General features: G+C 38.8%; 1 protein-coding gene across 3 annotated transcripts in view; it reads right to left on the bottom strand.

The window, feature by feature from the left end:
• Positions 1-24,042, bottom strand: part of LOC129754217 (katanin p60 ATPase-containing subunit A-like 1) — a 57,868-nt gene extending 33,826 nt beyond the window's left edge. For 2 of the 3 annotated variants that reach the window (XM_055750129.1, XM_055750130.1), the window contains exon 1: positions 1,467-2,055. In XM_055750129.1, the coding sequence (XP_055606104.1) occupies positions 1,467-1,816 (350 nt within the window). In that variant the 5' untranslated portion in view covers positions 1,817-2,055. Of the gene's footprint in view, positions 1-1,466; positions 2,056-23,429 lie in introns of those variants that run through there. The other variant, XM_055750131.1, reaches the window with a different exon arrangement.
• Positions 24,043-24,755: the final 713 nt, after the last annotated feature.

Raw genomic sequence — 24,755 nt, 5'->3', positions numbered from 1 at the left:
CATGTTGCAGTGCGTACATTATAGATCAAGGTTATTTTAAGATCATAAGAGCATATTTCGTGGTGCTCAAAAATTATAATATTTTCGTAACTTGAGAACCGAGCTAGTTTTTTTTAAATATCTCTGTAAAGATGATAAGGAGATTCCTTTTTTTGTGAAAAACTAATACTATAGGAAGTACGAAACAAATCCTCATGAAAATTTATTTAAGAAAATACGTACTTTCGTAGAAAAGCGTAGTGCTCATTATGCCCTGGGTGCTCGTTATGCCCTCATCTCCCCTACAGCAACTGAAAATTTGGCTATTTTAGTTGCAACTTATTAAGATTCTTCACTAAAGAATAGAACGAACTATCAGAAATAACCCATCATTTCATGTTTTTATTATAATTCAAAATCATTTAAAAAATTTGGAATTATTTGTAGGAACCCACATGAAGAAAAAATAACGATTTTTCTCTTACTTTATAATTTATTTCTTGCAAACTTGATAATATTTGAATTGGTTTCAGTTAAATTAAAATTTGAAAATTTTGTATGAAAACTTTATTGAAATCAAGTTCCAGAAGCTTCATACTTCAGAAACTGATTTTGATAATCTTATTTTCAACAAAATTTATATTAAGAGTGACGATTTTTTACATTGCTAATTTGAAAAATCAAAACCAGAATGTTGAACGAGAATTGTGTTTTAAAATTGAAAATATGTATACGAAATTTCCAAATCACGATACAGTTAAATACTCCAATGAAGAATTTAATCTCCGTTAATTAGTTCGCAAAATATAGCAATAATTAACTAACACTTATCTAAAAAAAAACTTCTTCAAACGTATAGTTGCAACACTAAAATTTTCTTTTGAGCCTAGCGCTGATATTCAGAAGCTCAGAAAAAAATGTAGATAACTTGAAGAATTGCATTTTTCATAGAGTTTTCTCTAGCGTTACATTCTTGCGTAGAAATATCATCAAAGAGACAACCACCTCGATGATTTTTTTTCCGAAAGTTAACACTAGAAAATGACCCAAAAGTCACATGAGACAGTTTTGCTTGGAACGGCAGCGTAGGTACTAGGTACATAAATATTTCATATGCGAATTCATGATGTGAAACTATCTGCTGTCCGCTAGCTTCAAAATAAGGCTATTTTGAAGTAAATCTTTGCCACTAATGCTTTTAATCGAATAGACACGAATGCCACAAAGATAATAAAGTGTCACCTATAAAACCTAAAAAATGAATTTCAAAAGTCTCTATTAATCTATATAAAATTAAAATTTTCTAACTTGGTAATTGCTATTGACATACCTTCTTAAATCTTACATGAAATCAAATTGAAAAAAATTGTAGGGAAGAATATTGCTATTTCAATCAACAATGTGAGCATTGGTTCCCTCCAGAGGAAATACTATTTTTTTCTGGATTGAAACAGTAAACCAGCTCCCATCTCACAAAAATCGCTTACCATTCATGCAAATTCCAGAGCGAATGGTACGGCGTGTGCCGTATGGATTCGATGCTGTGAATCGGCACCGCCACCTCGTACTCCACGTGAACATCCTGACGTTCCAGGGCTGGATGCGAGTTCGAAACATTCCGGGACATTTTGTACGATCCGTCCGGTAATCCACGTCCCCCCACACTATTTCCCCCACCGCCACCACCACCGGAACTGGTGTAGTGTTCTATTAAATTGCTATTTCCGGCACCTGATCCACCACCACCACCACCGATTCCGGTCGGTTCGTACTGATGCTGCTGATTGTAATAGCCGTAGCTGTTCATCTCTCTGCCACGAGAAGCGTATTGCAGCATCAAACCTTCTATTGCCCCACACTTCAACTACCTACAATTGATTGGTTGCTTCCTTCATCCAAAATTAAACTTCACTTGATTTCGATTTCATTCGATTCGAAGCCGATTCACTTTTTGTGCGACACTTTCACTACAATCTCAGGGAATGTGAAATTCAATCAACTCTAACTGCCCATTTAGGGCCCCCTGGAGGTAGACCGAACGACTTCCCGATTATATCCACGGGATCAAAGGCACAACTATCGAGGACCGCGAGCAAACTTAAACTGACCACATTGTGTGTGGGAAAACCGATGGCACCGGCTAGTGAGAAATGTCCCAGCACCAAGTACTACTCTGGCTGAAGCACCTTTCATTCGCCTACATGTATACTATCGGTGGAATCGAGCGCCTACATATATGTACAGGAAATAGCGCCGGGGTACGGTTTGGGGGCAAGTGGCGACTTTTTTTCGTATTGCTTTTATCGTTCGCTGTAACCAACACCGTCAGCACCAAGTTTCAAGCCGCGAGGTGGTCGATTTTTGTTTCTATTTTTTATTTGTCCCTTGGTCCAGTTGGGGTGGAAAAACTTTTTCACTCCCCAACACCTCCCGAAACACTTTTCGGGCGACGACGGTGGCCGGCCGATAGTTTTTGGTGGGTTGGTGGACGCCCAATCGACACAGTAAAAATAATGGAGTTTTAGCATCATATCTATAACTTCATATGAACTAAAATAACGCGCATTTTTTTGTGTTCATTTTTTTTTCAAACACAGAATTTAATAAAAAAAAAAGTATAAATGTGTTCGGTGTAAAAATACGTCTTACGACAATGTTAAATAGATGAAAATGGAAGACGGGGAAATTCACAATAAGGTTTGTTCCACTTCTGCACTACTGCAGCCTCTAGCTTTCGAACCGTTAAACTAATGACAGTATTAATTTTGAAAAGTTACTTAACTTTAGGAGTGTATCGAAAATAAGTTATAAACACATTTTTTTCATTGTATTGATTTTATTGATGATTCAAATAGAGAAACAGTTCGAAAGTGTTTTAAAAAGCTTTTTCTTACAATTTATGAAGAAATACAAGTAAAAAAGTAATTATTGGTAATATTCTCGGACTTTCGACTTGACGCGTTTCATTAGGTTTTGTGCCGCTGATTGATCACACTTCTTGGCCGCAGCATTCAATTTTTTTTAAAAACCGCCATGGTCCTGTTGGCCTTACCATCCTTCTTGAAAACTCTCTTGACGAAAGCCCAATATCGTTCTATGGAGCGAAACTGGGGGAAGCTTGGTGGGTTAATATCTTGCTCAACGAAATCTACATCGTTATCCTCAAACCATCTAAGAGTGGATTTAGCGTAGTGGGCTGACGCCAAATCTGGCCAGAACAATGGTGGAGTCGTATGTTTCTTATATAGTGGCAGCAACCTTTTCAAACACTCCTTTTGGTAGATATCGGCATTTATTGTTCCTTTTGTAAAGAAACTCGCCGACTTTAATCCTCAGGAGCAGATTGCCTGCCACACAAGCACTTTCTGACCAACTTTTTCCACCTCAATCGATTTCTCGTGGTCACTCACATCCTCACCAATAGCTGCAGTGTAGAATTGTGGTCCCGGAAGAGCACTGGAATCCCCTTTTACATAAGTTTCATCGTCCACGAGAATGCACGCATCTGGCTTCTGCAAAATCCGATGATACAGCTTCCGGGCTCTGGTTTTGGCTCGTGATTTTTGTTCAGCCGTTTGTTTGGACACTTTCTTCTTCTTGTATGTCTTCAGGTTGTTCCACTTCTTGATCCGATGTACTATTCCGATCGATGTCCCAACTTTTTTCGCTAAATCGATTTGGGTCAGATGGTCCTGGTTTTCTGCCTCTTCCTGGCAAATCATCGAACGTCTAGTGTTCCCCGAACTTGTGGATGATAGATTTTACGCTCGCCGGATGAATGTCGAAACGTTTCGCCGATTCATTCATCGAGATGCCCTTCTCTCGCATCCAAGTGTGCAACAAACGAATTTTAACTTCTTTTTTAATTCGCGACATTTTGGGAAAAACGAATGTTTCAAACGTAAACAAAGCGCTGGTTCACTCTTGACAGATCAAGATGCTACATACAGGTGAGCACAGTTGTGCGCGTTCACGCGTTAGTAAGTAGAAGGCCCAAATATGTTTATAGTTAATTTTCGATACATTCCTTAGTGGTGAAAATTTCGTCAGGATTGGTACACGCGTTGAAAAGTTATCCAAGGTGGAACGCGAGAGCCGTGAAAAATTGGTGCACACTCACGTTAAAACCAAGCATGGTCAGAAGGAATGGGCGCCAAGGCCAAGGCCAACTACCAAAATCTACTGTGATTACCGTGCTTAAACATTTCCGAGACACTTTGACAATGGATCGGGCTAAACAAACCAAACGTCGAAGTGAAACATTGCACCGTTAACTACGAGCGAAAGTCATCATGGCAGTCCGGAATAATCCTGGGGTTTTAAGCTGAAAGATTCAATGCAGCACATATTACAGTTAGTCGAATCTGTATACGTGAAGGATTACGGTCGAAGCATGCCAGAAATGGTGGAAAAAAGGTCGATACGGTTGATGTTGAACAAACCTCAGATTTCAAAATTATTTGACTCACTGTTTCGCCATTCAGTGGACGGGTCCAAGTTGATTGATAGAATTAATACAAACATGGATGCTGATGGATTCCTCTAAGTTCTCCAGTTGCAAAACCACAAATTCTTGCACACTTGTGGTATCCCCTCTGTCGTAAAATCCACCTAAAGTATCTGACCTTCATCTTACCCAAAATTAAGATGAATGCTTCCTTTTTAAGTGGGAGGTCAAACTCGTGTTAATGGGCTCCACGACTGTACTCAACAAAGCCATAACCAGCAAAGGAAATAACGCTCCTCGGATACTCTTCAAAAATTGAGTTATCATATTCACGAGCTCAGCCTTTCCGCGACGTGTATTATGATATAGATCTTGCCTTACCTCTGTAACATCACCCGTGATCTCGTTTTACTTGATTGTCCTCTGGCGATGTAGTCATCCTACACCGATCGTGCTATGTTAAAACCTCTGTTACCTATGACTGAGTAGCTCAGGGATACAATACAAATTGATTAGAAGACTTACCTCAGCCGCTCTCGCCTACCTGGTAAAACGCACTGAACCCCTTTTAGTTTCCCCTAGATTCTTCCCCTTATTGTGGGATTTTCTTTCTTTTCTTTTTCAACACTTATTATCTTCATTTTCTTAACCTATATTTTCACTTCTTTTGTCATTGAAAGTCTGTGCACACTTCCGACGTCATAAGTCGGGGCCACCTGCTACCACCGCCTAACCTTCCGGTACCTTTTCATTCCGCTTAATTCCCTCCGGCTTCTTCCTTCCACCTTCCTCTTCCGACCTTCTTCCTTCGTCTTTCTTCCTTCTTCCTTCCGCCTTCCTCTTCCGACCTTCTTCCTTCGTCTTCCTTCCTTCCTCTTTCTTCCTTCTTCTTTCTTCCTTCCTATTTCTTCCTTCTTCTATCTTCCTTTCTGGGCCACTTCCTTCGCACTACTCTTCTATCCTCCTCCCGAACAACCCCGGCCACGTGGTTTCTTTCCGCTGACTACTACTTCTTCCTTTTCTCGGCCGCGTGCCGATTTACAAGGCAGCCGGTAATAGGGAGGAATTTCACTGAGCTCCACCAGTATACTGCACCCGGGAGCTAAAGGCAATTTTACCCGAGGACACTCCTGCTCGACCGGAATAATCGACGGTTCCGGGAGCTGAGGGGATGACACGTGGTTTACTTCTGAGGGATCAAAGATAGTCGTTCCTGACCCGAACCGTCCCACCACCAGCGGTGTTTAAACTCGCCTCGGAAAGAATCATTCGGCTGATTTTTTCCGAGTTTAACTTGTTGTGTGCAGATTGATTTTATCTTCGTTCCAATCATGACGTGATTGCACACAAAACGAAGAGAACAGTTCCGAGTTGATGTTTCCCCCTCCTCGCAGGAATAAAATCACACCAATGAAACAACAGAACGAAGCTTACCGTACACGAATGCTCACGAGCGATCGTTGCCCGACGGACCGAGTTAACATTCCTCGCACCCTTCTCTCGCTCGTTTCCCGTTCCCTTGTATCTATCACTTTTAGCCACGCCCCCATGCGTTGTCCGATTGATGTGTTCGGCTGCCGAACGAAAACGATTTTTTCTTTAATTCGCTGAACTGTTCGTTTGCTTCGCTGATGTTTCTCCCCCGATTGCTGTTTACTCCTGCCGAGTTTACCCGAAGCTTACTTCCTGATGCTTTCCGAGTTGAACTTTAGATAGCATCATTGCAGATCGAGTTTAACGAAATAAAATCGTTCTGCAAAGAAGGGCAAAGTGCGAGTATGTAGACTCGCGATTTTAACATCTCTGCCCACCACGTTGGCCTGACTTCCAGCCTTTGCCCTCAACCCTAGAGTATTCACTTGGTTCCCCTCGGGAACCGGTATTTAGAGCCGTTTCAAAAAAAACAACTTTTACCACTCGACCGAACACAAAATGGCCGTCCGGACAAAATGAGCCTTATTAGTCACCGAGGGATCACAGTCGGCGACAATCCCGACTGGCTTCAACGAGTGTAAAAGTTCGACTCCTCGAGCTGCCGTTCGTTGTTCGTTTTCGCGCCCCGCTTGTTATGCATGCGGCGGCAACGCTATTCAAACCGTATGGAGCACATCTTTCAGATTTCCCCTTTTTTTCCCCTCGTTTTGACAGATTTAAGCTTTTTTCCTCAGATTTGAGCTTTCGTCTCCTATGCTCTCAAGGCAAAAAAAGCTTAAATCTGAGGAAAAAAAGCTTAAAAACGAGATTCACGAGCACATATTCAAAAGATGTTGGTCACACGATACATAGACAAATCGTGTAACGTTGCAGGGATCTGTTGTTATGTTGAGTCTGTGTGTGTGTGTGTCTTCGAGGGAATCTTACGGACTGGGGATCTCTCAGACTGGGGATCTCTCCTACTCTCCTTTCCCGATGATGTCTTCTCTGGCTGCTTCCTTACAACTACTTGTTAGTTTAAATCTATTCTCTCGGTCAAACACCAAGGGCGGACCTTCAGGCCAACAACAAATGTATCACCTCCAGATGACCATTACGCACGACTCTAGGCAGATCGCTTCTGCTTACTGCCGAGTATCTACAGGGTTCATGGCTTATACAAGATCATTTTCAAGGTCGCCGACATCACATCAGCTTATTTTATTGGATCACCAAAGAGGTTTTAAATGAGTCAGCTGCATTAGGACAGTCCCAGCCATTACACCTAGCAGATACTTTTGAAGTCGATGTTGCTCAGTTTGTGGTCAGTAGCTCAGGTTGGTGATTAGCACCATATTGGTTTTGTGGTAAATCAACCGCAGGTTCTTACAGTGAAAAACTATCAATGACGCATGCCGTTTTCCTGTGATTGGGAGACTTACCCTCAAAAGCTTGTCGTACATATATGAAGTACCACATGATCAGGCTAAGTATTAATTCCTGAGGAACACTTCCTGAAACGTCTTCACCACTTCGCCGTTCATTATGGAAATATCTTTACACCAGTCTACAGAGATATGCCGGGAGCCACATTCAAACGCCATTGCTAGAAAACTGACACTTTTGAAGGCGTTTCTCGGTGTAGGTATATACATGGAACTGTTTTTGGATCACCTTTTCTGGCACTATCCATTATACATATCGATCAGCATGCCTGGTAGTTTCCTCGAGTTTTTGTAGAATAACCAATTAATGCCTCTTCCATACATTTCCATCTACTTGATCTTGTAGCGTCGTAATAACGGGCATATATTCAAGAGAAATCCACGATCACAGTCTTAGTAGCAACGTTCGTAATGCCATCCAGTTCGGAAGTTTCCTTCGGTTTTAGTTCGAGTGACTTCGCGGTGCGAAGTTTGCAAGTTCGTTTACCGTTATCCACTCCTCGTGGCTCATATTCAAGTGATACAAGATGAGTGGCCAGCTGGTAACAATGTGCTATAGGAACAATCCATAGACTTTTTTGCAGTTTCATAGGGCTTATTTCATGTCTTGATTTTCCTGAGGAGGATAGACCATGAACTTGTGAATAATGGCATGATTGGGTCCTGCATGAGTTGGGTAGGCCTACAATTTTCCCGTTCGTTTGGATAACGTGCTATCAAGCCTAGCTTTTTTTCTTAGACTATTGATGTGGTACTACAGCTTATCGTCATTGTTCTGTACTAAGGAAACTCTTCTTATGTCTTCACCTGAAGTTTTAACCAGTCATCGTATGCCTCATCGGTATAGATTAACTCGAATCCATTCTAGATTCATTGAAGAGGTCCCAAGTGAATACCTTGAGGCATTCTCGAAGGCACTTTTATGGTCCTGGAACTTATTGAATTTCTTAACAATCCCATCTTCGTACTAGTACCAAAATGACACTGTGTTATCATAGAAAGCTGAAAGACATTCATTCAGAATAATCTTCGACACATATTTGTAGTTTCATATTGAAAATTACTCGAGAGGACTTATAATTGTGTTCCTGGTACTCTATTAAAACATCTGGACAAGTAAGAAACCTAAGAAACTCTAGCTTATCCAGGTTTGAATATAAAAAAGACATTGTTAAATTGATTGTTTGGTCAATTTATTAGGTATAATAGCACCCCTGCATAAACTCTGCCAATTATTTATCCTCTTTGTGGATTGTTCAGGAGAGATGTATAAAGTAGTACGATTTGCCCCAAGTTTTCGATTCTGATCTACGATTAAGTATAATCCGTGACGATTTTCGAGCTGCGTGCTAGCTTCCTTAACACGTTTGTCGCCATGGGACCCATATTCGTGTGACGGATGTATTTCCTGGGAGGCCCCGTCACATAAAAAAAACGTGTGACGCTCTCTTTCTCAAGTTAGCCGCTCAGTTAAGCCACACGTTGCAATTCTTGGAATCTCCCTCTTTTCTTTCTCGCTCCGAGAATTTCTTTGGGCCTGGCTAGTAAAACTACCAAAATGAGCGTGGCGACGAACGTGATAAAGCCAGACGGCGAGTTCAACGGGAAAAAACGACACCGATAGAGAAACAAGAGATGCTGCTTATCGAGCAGCCAGAGTAGAACTCAAGCGAGCTATTAGGACGAGCAAGGAGAACTAATACAGAGCACTGCGCCAGAGCGTAGATGATAATCCAGCGAGACTCAGTAGCCCGAGGTCACCGACCGAAACGTGTCCGGAAAAAAGGAAGGAGATCGTTGTGCATCTTTTTCAGCAGCATGACCCGACGCAATGTCCAATCGCCCGGTACGACGTGAGAGCCAACGACATCGAATCAGTATCGAACGAAGAACTTGTGGTTATTTGCTAAGAAACTTGAGGTGTATAAGGTATAAGGACTTTGGCATGGGCAGAATCACAAATTCAGCTGGGAAGCTATTGCCAAGGAGTCAAGCTTCAGATAGCCCACCAGAAGCCGAAGTACTACTCGTGACCTACAAACGAGTTGTGCCACATATACAGTGTCGGACAATAGAATTGGACCACAGCTCAATCAAAAACAGAAAGTGACAAAACTTTGAGAAAAATATTTCTATTTAAGTGCATCAAACCATTTACAAATTGTAAATTCCATTCTTCGAAGAAATTAAAATCATCCGTAGTTAAAACAATTGTCCTTTATTTAAAAATGCGTTTTAAGCATACTTACTGACTAAAATAACGCGACATAAAATAGGATCGCTTTAGAATTCATGATAAAAAAAAATTAAAAAAAAGGAAATTCATACCGTGATCAATTTGCAGGGTTAGTACTTGGTGGTATAACCCTTATTACGCATTACTTCTCGCACCCGGTTCGGCATCGACTCCACCAGCTTTTGGCACGTTCTCACCGGGATAGCGTACCACACCACCTGGATTCTCTCCCACAGCTGCTGCTTGTTTTTTGATTTTCGGTGTACACCTTACGTTTAACTATTTCCCATAGGTTCTCTATGGGATTGAGATCAGTGGACTGTGCTGGCCACTCCATAACGTCTACCTTATTATCCTGGAACCACTTTTTAACCGTTTTAGCGGTATGTTTGGGGTCGTTGTCCTGCTGGAACTGCCACTTAAGGGGCATCTCCCACTCAGCGTGTGGCAGCATTGATTCCCGAAGTATCTGGGCGTAGAGATGCTGGTCCATAATCCGGTCGATCCAGTACAAGGGACCCACCCCGTACCAAGAAAAGCACCCCCACACCATGATGCTACCTCCTCCATGTTTGAATGTTTTATTTGTATACTGGGGCATATACGCACAGCCGAGTGGGCGATGGACCCAACTCTTTCCGTCCGATCCGATGAGGTTCATTTTGGTCTCATCCGACCACAGCACATTTCTCCATAGTTTCTCCTTTTCCGGACCGACCCAATTGCAGTGGTCCTCCGCATACTACAGCCGCGCCTTCAAGTGCTTCGGCGTCAGCATCGGCACCTTCCGGGGACTTTTTCCTCCTAGTCCCTACTCCGCCAACCGTCGCTGAACCGTCCGGGAACTCACAGATAAGTTCAGCTCGTCTCTGATCTGCTTGGACGCTTTGAAAGGGTCCTTCTGCGAGGCCCGCTTGATTGCCGAATCGTCCTTCGGCGTCGTTGAAAACGAAAGTTTTCGACCTTCCTAAGTAGTCGGCAATCTCGCGTTGGCTTTTGCCAGCCTTGTACAGATTCCGGATGATCTTTCGCTGGACCTCCGTGCAGTGCTTTGCCCGACCCATCGCTTTTTCGTTGAAAACAGAGTAGGAGTAAGGAAATCTTTATTTTTTGTTTGTTTTCATGATTTACATGATTAATTTTATGGGAAGTACTTACCAGGACACGAAAATGGACAAACAACTCCGAAAACAACACCTTTTCTTCAAATCTAGAGCGCTGAAAATGCCGGAACAGCCGAACCGATGAGCTGGTCTTATTTTATGACGCGACTTTTTTCACCCTCTGACAGCTTTCTGGTCGAGTAGAACAAACGGGTTGCTTTGATTGCAACAAAAGTGCAGTTTACAAAGTTGGCATACTACAATAAGTGCTTGCCGCTAGGTGTCGCAAATTATTATATTTGAATTGGCAGTTTGAATTGGCACATCGACCGAAAACCAGGCAAGTTTGCATACAGGATCATCTCAACAGATGCAGCTTTTGTCATTGCGGGCATGTTTCTCGACATCACTCTGGCAAAGGATAAAGAGTGTTACGTAGCTAGAGAAGTTAGAAAAGTGCGTAAAGCTCAACGAGCAGCGTCAATACTCAAGTGACAGGAGAAATGGGACACATCGAACAACGCAAGATGGGCGCATAGGCTAATCCATCGGTTTTCAGATTGGGTAAATCAGAAGTATGGAGAGTTCAAATTTTACCTGACGTAGTTCCTTTTGGACCATGAGCGCTTTGGGCAACACCTTCATCGACTTAAGCTCATAAGATTTTCATATTGCTCAGAATGCGTAGATATGGAGGAATAGGCACAATATGCAATCTTTGTCTGCCCCAGGCCCTAAGTCGAGGCGTAGAAAACTTCTAACCTTGAAAGCTGAGAAGGTTGTGAATGAAATTTCTCACGAAGAACTCTCATGGCGATTTATAATTGACGACATTTCACAAATCATGGGCGATCTAATACGGATCAGGACAGAGGATGTATAAAGAGACAAGGCTTGTCTCACGTACTCAGCTGTGATATTTACTACAGCAAGAGGAATTTGAGAAAGAATAAGTAAAAAGGGTGGATGTATAAGTGCAAGAGCACAAAGTACCCCTTGATGTAGTACTATAGGGTTAAACCAAGGGATACATCAAGCACACGAATCCCAAAGTGGTTTTTAGTGGGACGAACTCACTCACGGCAGCAAAACACCCGGTTGTTCTGGTTAGAGGTCAAATTTCTATCTCCTAAAAAACGTTTGTTTACGTACGTCTACGTACGAAGCTCGAATTCCAGTCGAGAACTTCCAAAGGTGATTCCAATTCCAGAATTCGCCGCAGCCCGTAGTGTAGAGGATAGCATTCAAGTCTTCTAAGCCAACAACGATCATGATATCGAATCCTGGTCGAGGCATACATCAGAATGTGGGGGGGGGGGGGGGGTGCTTAATAGTTACACGTTATCCAAACATACGGGAACATTGTGCCTCCGTTAAAAAAAATATCTGCGCTAGCGTTTTGGTGGTGGTGAAAAGTACTGGCGAACGACAGTACTCTTGCGAATGTCGCACATGCACCTAGATGAAAGCTTCCCGAATATTTCTTCCCCGACAGTTTTAAAAGGAGCGGTCGTGCGATGTACAGCGATGGCTTGTTTTACCTCATGCGAGAGTTTGTTCGTGGGTATGAAAGTTTTTTAAGCTTCGTGACAGTTTTAAGAAAATCTTCGTGACAGTTTTCAATGCGTTGAATTTCGCATGACAGTACTACTCACTCCGTCCGACTGTAGCCGAGATTCGCTCGGGCCGAGTTAATTTCGAATGAACGTATTTTCCTTTTGCTTGAAGCTACTGCGGGTGGTGATCACCCCAATCACCCTCCCCACCCCTTTCCGACTAAACTGCACCGGCACCAGACATCGCGTTACGCCTCGGTCGTATGCTGCTGCTCGGTGTGAATATATGGCTCGTTCGATCTATTCGATCCGAGCAGCAGCGCATACGATGGGGCATGGGTACGGTATGGGCACTACAGTCACCCGTGACAGTCCTGCAAAAACTGTCACGCCCTGCAGCCGACAGTTAGGATGAAATTATTTTCGAAACCGGAGGATGGGGGGTTGAAAACCGAACTGTCGGTTGGGTTCGCTACAGCTTAAAGCACAACACTTTCGGCAACGCATGCTTTGAGCAGATTGTTCAGATACAGCCTGGGTTCTCGCACGTGTGCGCTGTAGCCGAAGCATTACGATTCGTTACCGACGGTACAGCAGCGAACCGAGTGGTAAGGAAAACCGAGACAGTTTGTTTGGCAAGAAAAAGGCTGTCATAGCAAAGCTGTACTTTTCGGAAGCCTGCCCAGCACGCAAACAAACTCCGTTGAAAATACTAGTCGATTATTATTATTGCCGCTGTGGGCCTCCACGCGCGAACGAAGGATGAAAAGAAGGGGAATGGGTGTCCCCAAATGACCCTCCCCCATTCCCACCAGCAGCGAAGAGGACCAATTCCTTCGGACACATTATGGCTGTTCAACTTTACATACATACAAAGAGTCTAGCACACATAATTACACCAACACCAGCAATGGCACCAAGCAGTGAGACACCTCACGTACTGCTGACCAGAACTTGTGCGGCAAAGCAATGACCCTCCGCGCGCAGCCATGTGTGCCACTTTTGCAAGAAGTAGGAACCTACCAGTTTTCCCAACGGAACCACGTCAAGTCGATGAGTTGGTTGGGTTGGTAACACCCGGCGTGCTGTCTATCACGCGAAGGAAATCTTCTTGCCTTCTCCCCTCTGTCCAGTTCCACGCCATCTATCAACAGCTTAAAATTAGTTTGCTGGAAATCTACCTCTAGGCGCCGTAGCCTGCATTGAGGCGCGTGTTAGGCCTACAGCCAGTTTTAGATTGCCGTTCGATTAAACTAGACTGGGCATCCAGCAAGAGTGTTGTAGTTGTCCTCATCGATTGATACCGCGCTCAAGAGTGGACTGGAGCATGACTCTTTCGTTAGACCGAAACCTAACTGCTAGGAAAGAAATCGTGGCAGTCACTATTAAGTGGCGAAAGAAAAACGAAAGTAAGTCAAGACAACTCCCGCCCCGTTTTCCCGCATACCTAGAGGAAACCTCTAAGCAAGTGAGTTGATGTTTTGCATGAACTGCCCACCTACCCCGTTTTGTACTAAAAAAACGAAGGAAAATGCGACTTTCGAGGGTGGAAGCTAGAAACTGGACTTCGTACATACAATGCAAAGGAAAGGGGTGGATATTTCGATTTGTTGTGGTCTGGTCAGCAAGGGAAGCTCCGTTTGTTACTAATGTATGGAAATGAAAACTCATGAAGTCTGAGAACAATTTTCTATATATTTTTTTTTTTCATTTTGAAGAAACAAAACTTATAGAAAGCATTTTACAAGTATTACCAAACACTAAAAGCTATTTTAATATCATGAATTTATTGTCATCTCATCTCATCTTCAGATGAAAATTTGATTTCTACAATCTATATAGAAACTTTTAAGAATAAATGTTGAATTTTTGCATCTCTAGTAATATAAGAAACATGTTTCGAGAGTACATACAAACTTTTCAGATGCATTTCTATGACGTCAAGCTCCCAAGATCGGTGAAATAATTAACCGGGTTATTGGGTGGTTCAGAATGATTCCTCGCACTGGTATTTAGCTGTGACTGGAAAGTGGTGGAGTGGGATGATATATTCTTGTTTAGTCGGCGTGGATGAAGGGTTTGGAAAGTAACTACGCGTTTTGGCAAAACTAGATTTCTAGGTCGAAACCAGTCAGTGGAGACCTTGAACAATGAACTAAATTAACCAAAATAATGTTAATACCTTTGACCAATTGCTGCATCGGAGTTTGAATGATGTCAACAAGTTCGTCATTTCATAGCAGTCACGCACAACATACTTATCTATGTCGTATTATGATCTGGACATTTTTTTTTAAATAAGAATGTACGACAATTTTATTTATTGAAAAAAAATCTAATTGATCTCATTTATATTGGTGGGAAAACCATATTTCATGTTTATCACAAGACGCAAAAAAGAATTTAATACCTATACATCGTCAATAATAAAACTCGGTCTTCAGACTTTTCATCCTAATATATTTAAAACAGTGAGCGAACCAAGAATAGTGCCACTATGTTTTTTGCTTTTGATTGAAAATCATTAAAATTTTCTTCTAGGTACCTACAATTTGATAAATCAAGTATAAGCTTACTATTTTTGCATGAAGCAATAGGCGTTGAGGAACAAAAGTATGCAAAAAAAAGTGCGAAATAAGAATAAGTACCATGTTTTTTCTTCAAAATTCAAGATTATTTTAAACAATTTACTGAGTAAAAGAGAATGATAATGTTTCTACGAACTATTCAAATAGATTACTGTATTTTTAAGCGTTTTTCTAGTTTCCCAAAAATTTTAAAAGCGGATTTCAAGAGATTTTTCTCTAGCACTTAGGAATTAGACATTTGAGTTACAATACTTTATCAAACTGCTTCATTTTTTCTTTCACATGATGTAAAATAACGAAAAAAACGATTTTGGTTAATTTTGAATCAGGAATGACAGGTTAGAATTCAAAAACTTCGATTTTTGTCCGTAGGCTTCACTTTTTCCAGTTTCAAATCGTAGATGGCAGCACTTTCGTGAAGTTAAAACCAAATTCTGTTCAAGTTTCTGGCCTGTACAGACTTTCCGGTTTCACATGAAATTTTTCCACATAATCATCAATAATTAAGTCTAAAGTTAAAATATCTAATAACTTTTTTTTACGTATAAGTTGAGTTTCAAATTGGAAAAAAACTTGGATTGTTTTTGAAAATTTCAAATTGAAGTAAACATGTAATTTCAAAAACTTGAAATATTCTTTATTTCGAAGGCTCGCAAACAAACACCCATCCTGATGAAATCAAAGCGTTTAGAAGCAGCAGATTGATTTATGTGAGAGTTCAACTTTTTTCCCTAGTGAATATATTGTTTTGGTGTAGTTTTTGTTGTATTTTGAGGTAAATTTTTGATATTTAAAAAATGAAGACATTTTCCAACAGTAAGTCAGTCTAGAACAAAAGGCTAGAAACCCTACCAGTAAAGTTTGAAAGAAAAAATTAAAGGGGAATAGTGCGAGGGCCTAGGGAATTGAAAGAAGGCAAGATTGATTTTTTTTTGTCGTTACTTTTAATTAGTAATGTCAAAAGTTACAAATTTAGTATCTTTGAGCCACCGAAAGTGTTGTGTTCAATTTTGTAGAGTTTCATGATTTATCATTTGTAAATATTGTGAAGGTGTTTTGTATCCTTTATGATTAAGAAAACTCGTTAAAACCGTCAAAATAGAGGCTGATCATTGTTACCTAAAAGTATCGAATTCCAAACAAAGACGAAATTGATTTTTAAATCCTATCCTGGATGGTTTTCATGGAATAAGTGTTGAAATACCTCATTGTGGTCAAATTGTCGAAGTTCATGGAATTTACAGACCACCTGCGTATCCGTTTAGTTCGTTGTGTGAACAAGTTGAATCTCTTTTTTCATACGTGCCTGATAAACACTCGTGTCTTATTGTTGGCGACTTAAATGTCCCTGTAAATCTAGTTAATACAAATACTGTATGTAAATATAAAACTTTGTTGGAGTCTTTTAGCTTTGCCAGTACAAATTGTTTCCCAACAAGGCCCAAAAGTCAAAACATTTTAGACCATGTAATTTGCAAAGTAAAAGATTTAGAACGAATAAAAAATGATACCATCTTTTCAGACGTAAGTGATCATTTGCAGATTCTCACGTCTTTTGAAATGTTGCAAAAAAGACAAAAAACGGTCTTGACAAGGAAGATTACGGATCACGCTTAACTAAATGAATTATTCTCGAACTATCTTAGAACCTTTGTCCCAGGCAACGTGAACAGCGGCATTCAAGAAATCTCAACCACATACAATAACTTAATCAAACGGTGTACTAAAACAATATCGAAAAAAATAAACATGAAAGGTAGTTAGTGTCCATGGATGTCGGAAACTTTGGAAAAATATTAACCAACTTTTGGGGAGATCCAACAATTCTCCATCAATAAAACTTACCGTAGGCCCAAACCTCATAACTGACAAAAAAAATGCTTGGTAACAAATTTAACTGTTTTTTCTCTTCAATTGGACTGGACCTTGCCAAGGAAATACCAAATGAATCTGAGTTTGATGCTTTGTCCAATATAAACGAGGTAAGGAATTCAATCTTCCTTCAACCAACAGATGAAAATGAAGTAAAATTAGTAATACTGAGCCTCAAAAACAAAAAAAGTTGTGGACCGGATTGTTTCCCAACAAGTGTTATTAAAAATAACAACCAGCTTTTTTCAACTCAATAGTTGAGACAGGATGTTTTCCAGATTGCCTTAAAGTAGCGAAAGTAACCCCAACATTCAAATCAGGTGATTCAGAAGATGTCAACAACTATCGACCAATTACTACGCTCAGTGTCTTCAGCAAAGTGTTCGAAAAAATATAAGTAATCAGAATCATGAGTTTTCTTAGTTGTAATAATATTTTATACAAAATGCAATACGGTTTCAGAGCAGGCTCCAGCACTCTTATAGCTATTTCTGAACAAGCTGACTCAATTATAACAAAGGTTGATTCTAAAAATATTGTCGGAGCTTTATTTTTGGACCTGAAAAAAGCGTTCGACACACTAAATCAGGAAATTTTATTAGAAAACTTGAACAAATACGGAATAAGGGGAAAAGCAAATGACATAATTCGAAGTTATTTGAACGACAGGAAACAATTTGTTGTGGTTGAAGGAATAGCGAGCGAACTCAGAAATATTAATATAGGGGTTCCATAGGGCAGTAACATAGGTCCTTTACTTTTTCTAATTTACATTAACGACATTTGTAATCTTCCCCTTATTGGTACAGCGCGGCTTTTTGCGGATGATACTGCTTCATTTTACACAGGAAAGTCTCCCAATACTATTATCGAAAACCTGGAACATGATTTGAAATTGCTGTCTACATTTTTCAATAGCAATCTGCTCTCTTTAAACTACGAAAAAACTAAATACATGTTATTCCATTCATCCAGGAAAGTAATATCACAACACAGGGATCCACATATGAATCAGTTTGCCATACAAGAGGTGAAAACCTTCAAATACTTAGGTATTCATTTAGATAGTACTCTTTCCTGGAGTTGTCATATACAACATTTAGAAAAAAGAATGTCTCCCCTCTGTGGTGTACTCTGGAGATTGAAGAACTTCGTGCCACGACATGTTCTTTTAAAATTCTAGTATGCATTCATTCACTCTTTATTTCACTATCTTATAACAGTCTGGGGACGAGCATCTCTTTCACACTTACATACACTTCAAACTTTGCAAAATAGATGCTTGAAAAATATTTACAATCTTCCTTTGCTGCATCCAACTAGGCTTATTTATTCATCCAGAGTCCATAATATCTTACCCTTATCAGATCTTTGTGATCTCCAAACGATATTGTATGTTTTTGATAACCTGCATTCGTCAACTTCTATTCGAAACCTACGTTTCACAACGGGAATACGAATACATAATACTCGTCACTTAAATCATCTCCAACGCTGTCTGTCCAACGACCTCTTTAGGACAAAAAAGGATATCGTTTATTGGACCAACAAAATATAATTCCCTACTCAATGGATTAAAAGAAATCAATTCACGATTCATTTCAAAGTCAAATTGCTCCAAATATTTAAAGATAAATTAAGTCCGTAAAACAAGCCGAACAAAGCTAGCCTTTATTATTTTTGTAAATTTGTAGCGTTAATTATTGTAAAATTATAGTTATAACTTTATCTTTTAATTTTAATCTTTTAATTTTAGTTATACTTTTTATATAATTATTTAAAATTTTCTTAAAAATGAATCTCTTTAAAGGAAATCTCTGGGATTCAAAGTATAAATTAGTTTAACTTATATCGCCACATATCCTCGCATTAAACTATAAACTTTGAGTTCTCAGCACGAGTTATGTTTTGCTCGCGTCGCGTATTAGATTTTTTATTGTTGTTTCTGCTGCCAGACGTGCTGAGAACAGTAGCGTCCATTACCAGGGGGCTCAATGGAGCCTTTGGTATGGGGGAGTGTGGTGGGCCGCTATGTTAAAAAAAAATCAAATTTAAAGTAGTTTAGTAAATTCCTGCAACCATACGTTCAAAGGAGTCCAGTACTGGTTTTCAAAATATGAAACATGCCACATTCCCCTTAACAGAAAAAATAATCGAAAAATATTGAAAACAGTAATCAATCTTACCCCGGACTACGGTACTAGAATACACCACCGCTGAGTTCCTGCTCATCTCAACTTCCGATTTAAATTCAAATCACACCAATAATGCTGCTAGACATTTGGTCTATCAAACTCGATGGGAAAGAACAACATTATTTTTATAACTGGTCCAAAAAATTACTTTTCAGTGAGCTTGATTCAATTCTAATTATTTGATTTAACACCGATCATGAAATAATATTTCATCAAATTCTAATCGGAATATTTTATTTAATAACTGCTCTGCACGTTATTATACTGTTGAATATCCTAATGGGCATACTTGTTCCTCTTCGATTAGAAATCCTTCCACAATAGATTTGGTTCTAAAGGATTTAGGCGAGCATTGTAGTCATTCAGTTACTTATGCGGACCTCGATTCAGGCCACCTTCCAGTAACTTTGTTTAACCCAAGTCCCACTGAAAACCCTTTAAAATCAACTTTTAACTTTCCAGAAGCTGACTGTGAGCGTTATACGAATTTTACTGAACGTTATTTACATGTAAACGTTCCACTGAGATCAATAGAAGATAATGATTTGGCTGTAGAAAATTTGACAACTTCAAGAGTCAATGCTAAAGCCGCTTCAATACCCAAAGTTAAACATAAATTTAATCAACATTCGATCGATGATGATCTTCAGTTTTTGATACAACTGAAAAACATTCGTCGACACCAATATCAACGAACTAGGGATCCTTATTTAAATTTTATTTATTGCGAAAAAGAGCAGTAGAGGACATAAAACCCTACCCAAAGCCGTTTTGGAAATTAACTAAAATTCTGAAAAAGCCCCAGAAGCCAATTCCTACGTTGTAAGTCCAATTGATGCCCTTTCCCTAGAATTTGATGATATTCTTTCTAAGCCTCATGTGTTTGAAAGTTCCTGTGAGACAAATATTGATGAACTTAAATTGATTTTCAAAAAATTAAAAAATATGAAAGCCCCGGGGGAAGATGGGATTTTCTATATTCATATTAAAAAGTTGCCTGAAAGCACTCTAATTTTTTTAGTTAAAATCTCCAATAAATGTTTTCACTTGGCTTATTTTCTTAGTAAGTGGAAAAATGCCAAAGTAACTCCAATTTTAAAACCTGGAAAAAGTGCTTCAGAGCCTTCAAGTTATCGACCAATTAGTTTGCTTCCTTCTTTAAGTTAACTATTTGAGAGAGTTATTTTGAATAGAATGATGATTTACATTAAACAGAATTCTATTTTTCTTGATGCATAATTTAGTTTTCGTCATGGACATTCTACTACACATCAACTTTTGAGTGTTACTAATATGATTAACGCTAGCAAATCTGAAGGTTATTCAACTGGTGTTGTTTTTCTAGATATTGACAAAGCTTTTGACAGTGTTTGGCACAAAGGCTTAGTAGCTAAATTAGCTCGATTTGATTTTCCAGTATATCTCACCAAAATTATTCAAAATTATTTGACTAGCCGAACCTTACGAGTAAGCTATCAAAATTCATGCTCTGCAAGGACACTCGTTGGAGCTGGTGTCCCTCAGGCCAGTATACTTGGGCCAATTTTATAAAATATTTTTACTTCTGATCTTCCTGAAGTACCAGAAGGAAAAGGTAGAAGATGTTTTGCTGATGATACTTTGCTCTCGGCCAAAGGTCGGAATTTCAGGGTGGTACGCAGAAGATTGCAACAAATATTTTTGTCATCACAGGATGTTCTCCTACATTAAAAACTTGATTGCGCTCAGCAAATTTAAGTCTTATAAATCAATTTTTATTATCTAGTTAACTAAAGGGCTCTGAACAGTTCATTATTGAGCTGAACAACTAATTTACTGTAATAATGTAATATAAATGTAATAATGAATTGATACAAATAAAGACATATTTAAAAAAAACCCTTTGATGCAGGGGTGAGCAACCTTTTGAACGACCCGTTGGTGAATTGTGAATTTAAAATCCATTTGGTGGGCCGCACTCAAAATATCACTTACTAACACACACTTGTTATACAGAAGTATAAAAATCAAACGTCATTCTTTTATGATTACTAATTTTTACGATTAAAAACTTAAAAAGGAAAGAAACATCGAATACGCGTATTGTTTATTTGAAATCTTTAAGAGAAAATTTAACACGATTTTTCAAATGAAAAGCAGACAATACCAGTAGAAATTTATAAGATAGGTACATCACTAAATCTTAGTTAGTTAATATGGAAATTTGTTGATAGATTTTAACTTATTTGCAAACATTTGTGCTTCCGAACAGAGATATCAATATTTTGCTATTTTTTTTTTCAACCAAAAACAAACATTTGACCAGACCTTTGTAATGTTTAAAAAATTGTTCTATTTCTCGTCAGTTCAAAGTCTTCTGGAAAGTTATTTTTCTTTTTAAATTACTCTCTTTTAAGCGTTCGACGTATAATCATTATCGAAATTGATTGCCTTAAATATTTTATTTCCATGATTTGAATTTTACGGGAAACCTCATTCTTCGCAACAAACGGGGAAAAATCAATTTTTTTAATTCAAAACACCGCTTAAAATTAGAAGTTGAGCAAAGTTGAGCAAATTCTTCGACTTTTAAACAAATTTGTTCCAAGTTCCAGTTCTCAATCTTGATTTCTAGAATCCCAAGTAAATTTCTCTGCCAATTTTTGTGAGAAAAAACATCATCAGTAACCTGAGAGTTACTTCATCGCATTTGGAAGGGTTTTCTATTGTACGAAAAGCATTTCCACATTTTCCCTCTCTGAGTATCCATTAATTGCTTCCCTTTTTATTTTATCAAAAACTAATATTTAAATGCATTTATTTTGGTTTGTATAACAGTTCAAACCGTTTAGTCGAGACAAGTCATGTTTTGATCAAACAGATGGTTTTTTGTTTCTTCAAAATTTACATATACCACAGCGATGACAAAAAGCGTGATAAAAATATTTTCAATTTTAGGAGATATCACTGACTCCTGAGTATTGAATGTTATTGAAATTCAATAAATTAAATAACATTCTATTCGTATCTTCAAGAAATTTTTCCACAATTTATTTTTTTCACGAAGCGCCGATTTTTTCTAACAAAACTGTTTTTTTTTTGATTCAAAGTTCCGTGTAAAATAATTTCATTGAGATTTTTAGTAAGGTTTTTCAGAAATATTCATAACTTAACAGGTTTTCTAACAAATTTTGCCAAAAATTACATTTCACATTTTTAATTATAGAGAAATTATACAGATTTCAGGGATTTTCTTAACTTAATAAATTCAGATAACTCTGGGAGCGGATTCCTAAAGCTAATCTAACTTAGATAATGAGGATGTCTTATTTTAAAGTGAAATGACACATTTTAGCATGATTTCTCTATGAAATTTCAGAAAATAGTCGTCCCGAACTTCTTCAATCAAATTACATTTTGCTTTTGATTTTGAGTCATGTTGATTGGAATCCCATGTCGATCATGTCAACAAGAGCTCTCAATTATCAAGTGTTAATGTTTTATTTTTGCCAGTATTTGAGCAACGGACTTAGAAATGCTTGTGATAATCTGTAGCAGTTTTTAGTTTATTCTCCCAGTTTACTCTCATGTTTTTTCAAATTTTAATGAGATTGTTTAAAAACGGGGAAAATTGTCAACTGAATAAAAAAAATCAGTATTGTGTTTCCCTATTGATAAAATTTCACTTTTGCCTTTTGAAGAGCACAAGAAATGTAAAAATAAAAGTTAACCATCTGAATAACTGACATGTAAAATTTTGTTGGTTTAGCATGGACTAGTCTTTTATGACGATCGAAGAAAAAAGTCGTAAAAAATAAACTTGAAAAAAAATTTGCAGGCTGCACAAGGTCGTCTCGAGGGCCGCAGGTCGCGCTTTGCTCATCCCTGCTTTAATGCATTAAATAACTTTATTGAGCTTTGAATAGGAGGTTTAAGCTAGTGTGCAAGAGAGTTCAACACGTAAATCTTAAAACAGAGTCTCACTAAATTCCTATAAATCAATCGATATTCAAACAACAATATTTGAGAATAAAACTTCAAAAAACTGAACTCAAACCCTTTTAGAATAAGTACCATCCATCAATTCAGTCGTGCAAGTCTAGAGACAATTTTTACTATAACTACTTAACGTCCTATCGTTCTTTATGGCTAGTACCTTACAACGTTGTTTTTCTCGTTTGCAAGGAAGTGGAAAACTCCAAGCAAAATTAAATAAATAATTCATTCGGCGTACCTTTCCTGGAGCTGGGAATTGCAAACTAGAGATAGCAACAACATTCGTAAGCAATCTACAAGCTTCCTTCCACTCTGTACTAGCTTGTAAGCCGGCTCGGAGGCGTCTTGAGGTCATGAATTTTTTATTCTTGAAATATGGTCTTCCTATGGATTCCAGGTCAAATTCGGTGTAATCGAATTGATACACCAGAGATAGAGCCTCAATTTGCAAAGGAATTGTATCAGCATTCGAGTATTTATGAAAGGTATAAATTGAAATTACATACTCAATTAGGCAATCATTCAATTTAAAGAGTTGAAGATTTTGATGTTTTTACAGAAAAATGTATGGAAGTTGATTACGAGCAACAAATGAGAAACATATATAAAAATGCACTTACGAATCCAGCAGCGGCAAAAAGGACACCGTCGAGTCCAGCGTCCTGATGGTGGTATTCCCGCGGACGACCACCTTTTCCCGGGTAATCCTCCGATAACTCTCGTCCCGTCTCATGATATTGAACTAATCCGAAGGCAGCAAACTAGCAAACCCTTTTTAATGACTGTTATTAAGGTGTTAATTACTGCTCTCCTCTATTACACCGATACTCGTGTTTACTACACTTAACGATAGGAGCTCTTAATTCAATTAAATTCACTTTAACGCTTAAGTGTGCGAAGCTTCGTTTGAACTAAAAATAAGTTTCAAAAATCCTTAAATTTCAGAAAGGCTACACAGAAAGGCCGAAACACAATAGTTGAACAGTTCCTCGTAGATTCCAGCAACACGAGATACACACTTTATACTTCTCTCGCCATCGGCTTCACAGAAACACTGAAATCGAATAAATTATTTTCCCAGTTGGCACAAGATACTTCCGTCAAACCAATTTAAGATATTATCTTTTATCACGAGACAGGCCCGAAAAAAGATGGAAAAACAATCCTGCCAACAGGCACACATCATCCGATAGCAACAACTGTCAAAGCACGGAGTCTGTCAAATCTCGCAGATTTCATCTCGGCGTTCGTTGTCCAGATGTAGAAGGAGACACGGCGGCCCAAAGACGGGAGACAGATACCTTCTTCCTGTTGTCGGGACATGCGCAGAAGCAAAGAGGTGCCACATAGGCACTGTATCAGCTGTTGGAAGGCGGAAATCAACTGGCCAGCCGACAGACAACGTTTGAAGACATAGGCACTTTGCGATACTGCAAACTTGTTTGAAATTGATGGACTCTAAACATGTCTGGCACAAAACAAATAGATAGAAACAAACTTGATAGTTGTTGATTTTTAAATATTGCATGAAGTTAAAATTTGTTCACAAACCAAAAAACCCTGTTCAAGCTAAGCTTAGTTTAGCTTAGTTGACTACTCATATCCACCTTAAATTGTTGAACCCGAAACGCAGAATTCAAATAACTACATTTATATCATCCTACATAATCTCATGTTATCATTATAAAGCATGAATGTTTGTGTGAATTTTGAATCCCACAATGGCTGGAGTGACTAAGTAGAACAAGTTCTACCTCGCCAATGGTTGCTACTCCGTGATTACCGAGGCAATCAAATTTGCGCAGAGGTCAATAGAATGGAACTTGGGATTAGCAACTGATGCTCTCTCTTTAAATAAAAAGGAAAAAAATAACGGTGCCAGCTACGTCCTTGTCCTTGTCCAGTCAATGAGGGATGACGGAAGGATTGTCAGAAAGATATTTTTT

This window comes from Uranotaenia lowii, chromosome 3 (assembly GCF_029784155.1).
Source record: "Uranotaenia lowii strain MFRU-FL chromosome 3, ASM2978415v1, whole genome shotgun sequence".
In the NCBI taxonomy this organism is placed as follows: domain Eukaryota; kingdom Metazoa; phylum Arthropoda; class Insecta; order Diptera; family Culicidae; genus Uranotaenia; species Uranotaenia lowii.
The sequence above is the reverse complement of the archived record's forward strand: the minus strand, read 5'-3'. Positions and strand labels throughout refer to the sequence as shown.